Source organism: Corapipo altera, unplaced genomic scaffold (assembly GCF_003945725.1).
Source record: "Corapipo altera isolate COAL_440 unplaced genomic scaffold, ASM394572v1 298, whole genome shotgun sequence".
NCBI lineage: Eukaryota > Metazoa > Chordata > Aves > Passeriformes > Pipridae > Corapipo > Corapipo altera.
In genome coordinates, this window is record NW_020885126.1 from 103,410 (window position 1) to 111,144 (window position 7,735).

Genomic DNA, 7,735 nt, shown 5'->3' on the forward strand with positions numbered 1-7,735 from the left:
AACAATTCCAGGGATGGGGGATATTGGACACCTCCAGGGATGGGGGATATTGGACAATTCCAGGGATGGGGGATATTAAGCATCTTCAGGGGGATATTGGGCACCTCCAGGGATGATGATTCCATAGTTGTTGGGGCCAAGCAGGAATTTGCAGCTTCCAGAAATGTTTTATATTTTATACCCTGTTTATAAAAGTGATATTGGTTTTTTGGCCGTTGAAGGGCTGTTTTTTTGGGAAGAGCTTCCACTGCCACTGAGTAAAGCAGGAAAACGTGGAGGTGTGAGCTTGGCTTTTGGAAGCAAGTCTAGAGCTACCAGCTTAAAGCAAATTATAAGGATAATATTGGGAAGGGATTCTTGGCTGTGAGGGTGGACAGGGACTGGAACAGATTTCCCAGAGAAGCTGTGGCTGTCCCTGGATCCCTGGAAGTGTCCACGTCCAGGTTGAACAGGGATTGGAGCCACCTGGGGTGGTGGAGCTGCTCTGTGTCCTCCAGTGAAGGGGTTTTTTTTGGGGGGAGAAGCAGCTGAGTGTGATTCCCTGTGCTCCATTGCAGAGTTATGCCCAGCCAGGTCTCCAGTACATCCAGGGCCAGCAGATCTACACGGCTCATCCCCAGGGAGTCATTGTCCAGCCCCCCCCAGCCGTGACCACCATCGTGGCGACCGGGCAGCCCCAGCCCATCCAGCAGGTGAGCACTGCTGCATCCCAGCTGTTTTCCCGTGGGATAAAGAGCCGTCAGGACCCCTCTGACCTCTCTCATGACCCCTCACATCCTTCTCTTCCCCCCTTCTGTCCTGTTCCTGTTTCCAGCCAGAGCTGGTGGTGACCAACAACCTCCTGGACCTGCCTCCACCTTCTCCTCCGAAGCCCAAGACCATCGTCCTCCCTCCCAACTGGAAAACGGCCCGAGATCCCGAGGGGAAGATCTACTACTACCACGTGGTCACCAGGTGAGCGTGGGGATCACCCACATACATCCCCAAATTCCACATCCACATGGATGTTAAATCCCTCCCGGGATGTGGATGCCACCACTGCCCCGGGACAACCCTTTCCATGAGGAGTTTTTCCCAGTATCCAATCTAAACCACCCCTGGCACAACTTGAGGCTGTTCCCTCTTGTTCTATCACTTGTTTTTTTGGGAGAAGAGCCCAACCCCCACCCCTGGAGCAGGAAATAAAACTTTCCCAGTGTTTTCCCCACACTTTTGGGATTAGTTTTGGAAGTTACTGAGGCGTTGGATCAATCCCTGTGAACTTATGTAAAATTATAAGGAATTTCAGATTTTTAAAAGGATTTTTTACATTTCCAAATCCATTTGAGGTGTGTATGGAGATCCACCTCTCTAAAGGGATAAGCTGGAATATTTTCTTCTGTGTCTGGAGTGTTCTGATGCCGGTTCTTGTTGCCACACATTTCTCTGCATCCATTAATCTTCTCCACCTCTGTTCCGGATCTCTGACACACCCACAGCAGAGCAGGGGGCCTTCAAACACTTGGAATAACAATCACTCCAACAGGAATTAGTGATTAGTCCATGGTTTGGGAGTCTTGAGATGAGAGGAGGAGACCCAACGGAGCTTGGCTGCTCCCGTGGCCGTACCTTCCCCGGGGTCTCCGTTGGGATGTTCCCACCGTTCCATGCCATGAATTTCATCCCGGGGATGAACATCCCTTGATCCCACAGTGTCACCAGTGATAGGAAACAGCGCAAATTCCCTTTTTTTTAAGTTCTCCCTGCTGGGTTTTAACCTTCTCCAGCTTGGAAACCTTCAAACTCCTCACGGAGAGCAAGACGAGGCCGAGATCTCCGGCGGGTGGTGGAGTCCAGGAGTCCCACTGGATGGGACAATCGAGGAGCAGGTCCCAGGTACTTTCAGGGGGTGACAATGGTCTCTGTGTGTCCTCCTCCTTCCAGACAAACCCAGTGGGATCCTCCGACGTGGGACAGCCCCGGGGACGACGCCGGCCTGGAGCACGAGGCCGAGATGGACCTGGGGACCCCCACGTACGACGAGAACCCCATGAAGGTGAGGAGACACTGCCCTGGGATGGACCTCAGGATGGGGGGTCCATACGGATTTGGGAGGTGGCAGGGACAGGAGTGACCTCAGATCTGTCCTAGTGGCTCTGCTCTCAGTGCTCGGCTCTTCTGGTGCAATTCCCTGTGGGATGTTCTTCCCTGGATTCCAACCCCCTGTGGGGAGCTGACCTTATGATCCCCAGAAAAAGGGGGAATGAGTGGGAGTAATGTTGAAGTAGGACAAACTAAGGATGTAACTTAAAAGCCCTTTTGATACCTTTCTGATTCCCTGAAAAATAGAGATCCATGGAAAGTAAGGAATAATTCTCTCGCTGCTCCGGTGCTCCCACAACTGGGAGGGATTTTCCTCCAGGAAAATCCTGAGTGTCCATCCTAGGACACTCAGGAACATCCCACTGGGCTGCTGTCGCCTGTCCATGTGCTGCCAGGATCCCAAGGGTTAATCCCATTCCCGGAATGCCTCCGAGTGCTTCCTGGCCAGTTCACTCCAAGGAAATTACTGGCAAATATTTGTCTCCCTGTAAAAAGGTTAATTAGCAAATGAGCTCAGACCTGGAATTTGCTGCTCAGCCAAGGGGTTGTTGCTTCCAGAAAAGCCTTTCCAAGGTTTTTTTTTCCCCTGGATCAGTGTCACACATACCCTGTGCCATTCCCTGTGGATCTGGGATCTTGTGCTTCTTTGGGTTGCAAATATTGTAGAAGGATATTGGGATTTCTCAAGGGAATGTTAATTTTAGGCTTTAGGTGAGGTTTTAGTAAGCTGGAATAGCTGGAAAACGCATCCCTGTGGAGAGATGAGCTGGAGCTTAGTGGTGTGGAGCAGCCTGGAGATATTTGGGAATGTCCCCGTGGTGAGAACAAGGTGCTGAGGAGAAGGTTGGACTCATCTGAGCAAGGGAACAGAGCTGTGCTGCTGCTTCCCAGCCTGGGAGTCATTTCCCTATGGAATTTTGAGGGTCTCGGTGCTCCCTGTGAGTGAGGAAAGGTGCTTCCATAAATGTGGCTTTTATCCCATAAATGGTGGCTTTTGTCCATAAATTGGGATAAAAAGGAGCTGAGGACTGGGGTGACGATCCAAGGGCTTCACTTGGGGATAGACATGAGTTGGCTGCTCCTTCCAGGTTTTGCTGCTCACTCAAGCCCCCAAATCCCAATTTTTAGGTGCAGAAATTCCCTAAATCCATCATTCCCTCATTCCTAAAGGTGACCTCCTGGTGAGGTGATTCCTGCTCCTTCCAGAGCTTTAAATCCTTTTCTTCTGGGCCAGGAGAGCCAGAAGGTCGAGTTTTTCCTGGCATTGAATTCCCATGGTCATAGCTCCCGCCTCCCACCACATTCCTTGGATTTTTTTGCCCTCCTCCCCACCCCACACCTTTTCCAAGAGGGATTAAACCCACCGGCATCGTGGCTCCAGCCAACAGCTGCTGCTGCTATTCCTGGTGTTCCCTTTCCACGGGGGATGATTTTGATGGAAAGGCACAAGAGGTGTGGGAAGCCCCCAGCACCATTTCCCTTTAAAGCACATTTTAAATCCCATTTTTCCCCTTGGAAAAGGGGTTTTGTGAGGGAGTGGCCCGGCGGAGCGCTCGGGAATGCTGGCACCGGGCTGGATGCCGAAGGTTTTCCATCCTTTTAGCCTGGATTTGTGGCAGGATGTGTTTGTGTCCCTGCTGGTTGGTTCTCCATGGGAAGGTCGGTGTCAGTGGAGCAGATCCCAGTTGCCTGAGGAGACAATCCCAGTCAGGCTCCTCCAGAATTCCCCACACATTTGGCTTCTCGATCCCATTCCTGGTTTTTCCCCCAAGGAGCATCTTTGTGGCTTTTCCATCCCCGTCTCCTCCAGAGGCTGATAAATAGGGACACCACCATTTGGGGGCTTTTCCTGGGTTAGTTTTCCTGGTGGGCAGCACAACTTTGGATTATGGGAATGCTTTGGAGGGGCAGCAGAGAAAGCCCTTGTTAAGGAGGTTTTAATCTTAAAATAAAGGTGAATTTTAGCCTAAAATCAGGAGAAATTCCCTAAGGAGAAATTGGTGCCTTTGCACAAGGAGGAGCTTGGAAAGGGAGTTTCTGTTTCCCCTCCTCATCTTTCCCTGCAAATTTTGGCACAGATTTTTTCCCCCCATCCCACATGGAGAAGGTGGAGAAAGGTTTAGAGGGTAGAGAAGGTTTTGGGGGAGGAGAAGGATTTGGGGGTGGAGAAGGGGATGGAGAAGGATTTAAAGGTGGAGAAGAGATTGGTGATGGAGAAGGATTTAATGGTGGAGAAAGATTTGGGGATGGAAAAGAATTTGGGGGTGGGGAAGGATTTGGAGCTGGAGAAGGGGATAGTGAAGGGTTGGGGGATGAAGGTTCTGGTGATGGAGAAGGGTTTAATGGAGAAGGGATTGGGGGTGGAGAAGAGTTTTGTCATGGAGAAGGATTTGGGGGTGGAGAAGGGTTTCATGGTGGAGAAGGATTTGGGGGTGGAAAAAAGGGTTTGAGGATGGAAGGGTTTAAGGGAGAAGGGTTTGAGGGTGGAGAAGGATTTGGGGGTGAAGGAGGATTTGTTGGGGGAGAAGGGTTTGGTGGAGAAGGGATTGGTGACAGAGAAGGGCCTGGTTGTGAACAGTTGATGGGAGAGAGGGATTTGGGGGATGGAGAAGGTTCTGGTGATGGAGAAGGATGTGGTGGTGGAGAAGGGTTTGCTGGTGGAGAAGGATTTGGGGGTGGAGAAGGGATTGAGTGATGGAGAAGGGTTTAGTGGAGGAGGATTTGGGGGTGGAGAACAGTTTGGTGGAGAAGGATTTGGGGAGGAAGGAGGTTCTGGTGATGGAGAAGGATTTGGGGTTGGAGAAGGGTTTGCTGGGGGAGAAGGATTTGGAGGTGGAGAAGGGATTGGTGATGGAGAAGGATGTGGGGGTGGAGAAGGGTTTGCTGGTGGAGAAGGATTTGGGGATAAAGGAGGTTCTGGTGATGGAGAAGGGTTTGGGGTTGGAACAGGGTTTGCTGGTGGAGAAGGATGTGGGGGTGGAGAAGGGTTTGCTGATGGAGAAGAATTTGGGGAGGAAGGAGATTCTGGTGATGGAGAGGGATGTGGGGGTGGAGAAGGGTTTGCTGGTGGAGTGTTGCAGGGTTTGGTGTCGCCGCTGTGCCGGAGCCGCTCCGGGATCCATCCGGGATCCATCTGCTCCCCATTCCCGGCCCTTTGAAGTGGCAGCAGAGCCCCGGGCAGGGACTGCAAAGCTTTGATGTCCCTCGGCCATAAAACGGCCCCGGAAAGGTTGATTTACATCCAACAGTCCCTTTGCTCCCGGGATTTTGCTGCTCTGCCCTCCAGCCAGGCACGTTTTTAAGGGATTGAAAGGAATGGGATGGCTCCTGCTTTTTTCAGTGTTAAATACTTTTTAAAAAAATGGGGATTTTTTCAATTAAAAGAGCCGTCGGAACATCATCAAAGAGCAGAGGGAGAAGGGAAACCTCCCCGGGCTTCCCAAAGTGCTTTTGCTCTTGCCATCCTTCAAATCCAGATTGTGGTGACCTGCAGTTCCCAAAGCTCTCCCAGAAAACGGTGCTGGTGGAGAGACACTGCTTTTCCCTTCCTTGGACTCTGAGGATGTCACAGGGCTCGGGATGGGTGTGTGTGGGAGGTGGGTGTGGAGCACAAGGAATGAGCTCTGGGATGCAGCCGGAGCCATTCCTGCTCTGTCAGTACAGGCAGCAAATTAAATCAGGGATCAGCACGCAGGGAATCAGCCAGGAATTCCTAGAAAATCCACTTTATCCTGGCTGCAGCTAAAGATAATCCCTGTGAATGCTTGTGGAGGGTCCCAGCCCTCGCAGGGAATTCCTGAAGGAAACCCCCCCTCTGCAGGACTCGCTCCCACTCTGGATCAGCCCAGCTCTGCCAGGACCTGCCCGTGCTCTTTTTCCAGGTTTTTTTTCCGAGGAAAACAAGAGCAAGGAGTGGTCCTGAGGGCTGTGCTCCCAGCCCAGGAGTGTGACTGGGAATTGTGCCAGGATTGGGCTGGGAAATGTGTCAGGACCGAGCTGGGGAGTGCCAGGATCAGGGGTGGGAAATGCTGGGACTGGGCTGGGGTTGTGCTGGGATTGGACTGGGAATTGTGCCTGGATTGGGGTGAGGAGGGTGCTGGCACAGGGATGGGAAGCTCAGCAGGAATGGGCTGGGAGCTGCCTGGTTTGGGGTGTGGAGCTGCCAGGATTGGGCTGGGAAGCTCCCCAGGAGTGGGCTGGGAAACGTGCCTGGATCAGGCTGGGAAATGTGCTGGCACTGGGCTGGGAGGTGCCAGGACTGGGCTGGGAAAGGGATTGGGAATGGGTTGGGGAGAGTACTGGGCCTGACCTGGGAAGGATATTGGGAATGGACTGGGGACAGTACTGGGGATGACCTGGGAAGGATATTGGGAATGGACTGGGGACAGTACTGGGGATGACCTGGGAAGAATATTGGGAATGGACTGGGGACTGCACTGGGGCTGACCTGGGAAGGATATTGGGAATGGGTTGGGGGGCACACCGGGACCAGACTGGGAAGCTCACTGGGACTGCCAGGATTGGAGTGGGAAGAGACCAGCACTGGGCTGGGAAGCTCACTGGGACCAGGCAGGAAAGGCCCTGGATTGGGCTGGAGAGCCTCATCAGGCTGGGAAAGTCACTGGGAATGGGCTGGGAAGTGTGCAGGGAATGGACTGGAGAGTGTGCTGGTATTGGACTGGGAAGCACACTGGGACTGGTCTGGGAAGCTCACTGGGACTGGGCTGGGAAGCACACACTGCCCACCGGGCTGTGGGGTGGGATGGGCAGTTCCCAAGGTGGGAAGAGGGCCAGGGAAGCGCTGACATCCCTCCATTCCCCCTTCCCAGTCTTCCAAGAAGCCCAAGACGGCGGAAGCCGACACGTCCAGCGAGCTGGCCAAGAAGAGCAAGGAGGTGTTCCGGAAGGAGGTGGGTGTTCCCGGAGCACCGGGATGGGGCCGGGATGGTGGGATTGGGGAGCTGATCCCGGGGTGTCTCCGCAGATGTCCCAGTTCATCGTGCAGTGCCTGAACCCCTACCGCAAACCCGACTGCAAGGTGGGCAGGATCACCACCACCGAGGACTTCAAACACCTCGCCCGCAAGGTGGGTACCTGGGAATGTGGGAATGTGGGAAAAGGGCATGGGGAGCACGGGAATGGGGGTGGATGTGAGGACATGGCGGGCACAGGGGCATGGGAACGTGGGAAAATGGGATACAGGGACATGGGGGTGTCAGAAGGTGGGACATGGGTACAGGGATACAGGAACATGGGAAGATGGGATACAGGGACATGGGTACAGGGATGTGGGAATAAGGGAAAATGGGATACAGGGACATGGGGATGTCAGAATGTGGGGACATGGCGGGTACACGGACATGGGAATAAGGGAAAATGGGATTCAGAACATGGGGACATGGTGGGTACAGGGACATGGGAACATGGGAAAATGGGATTCAGAACATAGAGAGATGGGTACAGGGACACAGGAATATGGGAAAATGGGATACTGGGACATGGGGATGTCAGAACATGGGACATGGGTACAGGGACACGGGAACATGGGAAAATGGGATTCAGAACATGGGGATGTCAGAATGTGGGGACATGGGTACAGAGACATGGGAATATGGAAAAATGGGATTCAGAACATGGAGACATGGGTACAGGG

The 7,735-nt window shown here is 53.1% G+C and overlaps 1 protein-coding gene across 2 annotated transcripts in view; it reads left to right on the forward strand.

Annotated features, from left to right (window-relative positions):
- SETD2 (SET domain containing 2, histone lysine methyltransferase) overlaps window positions 1–7,735 on the forward strand; it is a 51,492-nt gene that overhangs the window by 40,744 nt on the left and 3,013 nt on the right. For both annotated transcript variants that reach the window (XM_027670004.1, XM_027670005.1), the window contains exons 16-20: window positions 558–692; window positions 815–954; window positions 1,924–2,035; window positions 6,912–6,992; window positions 7,067–7,168. In XM_027670004.1, coding sequence (XP_027525805.1) covers window positions 558–692; window positions 815–954; window positions 1,924–2,035; window positions 6,912–6,992; window positions 7,067–7,168 — 570 coding nt within the window. The remainder of the gene's footprint in view (window positions 1–557; window positions 693–814; window positions 955–1,923; window positions 2,036–6,911; window positions 6,993–7,066; window positions 7,169–7,735) is intronic.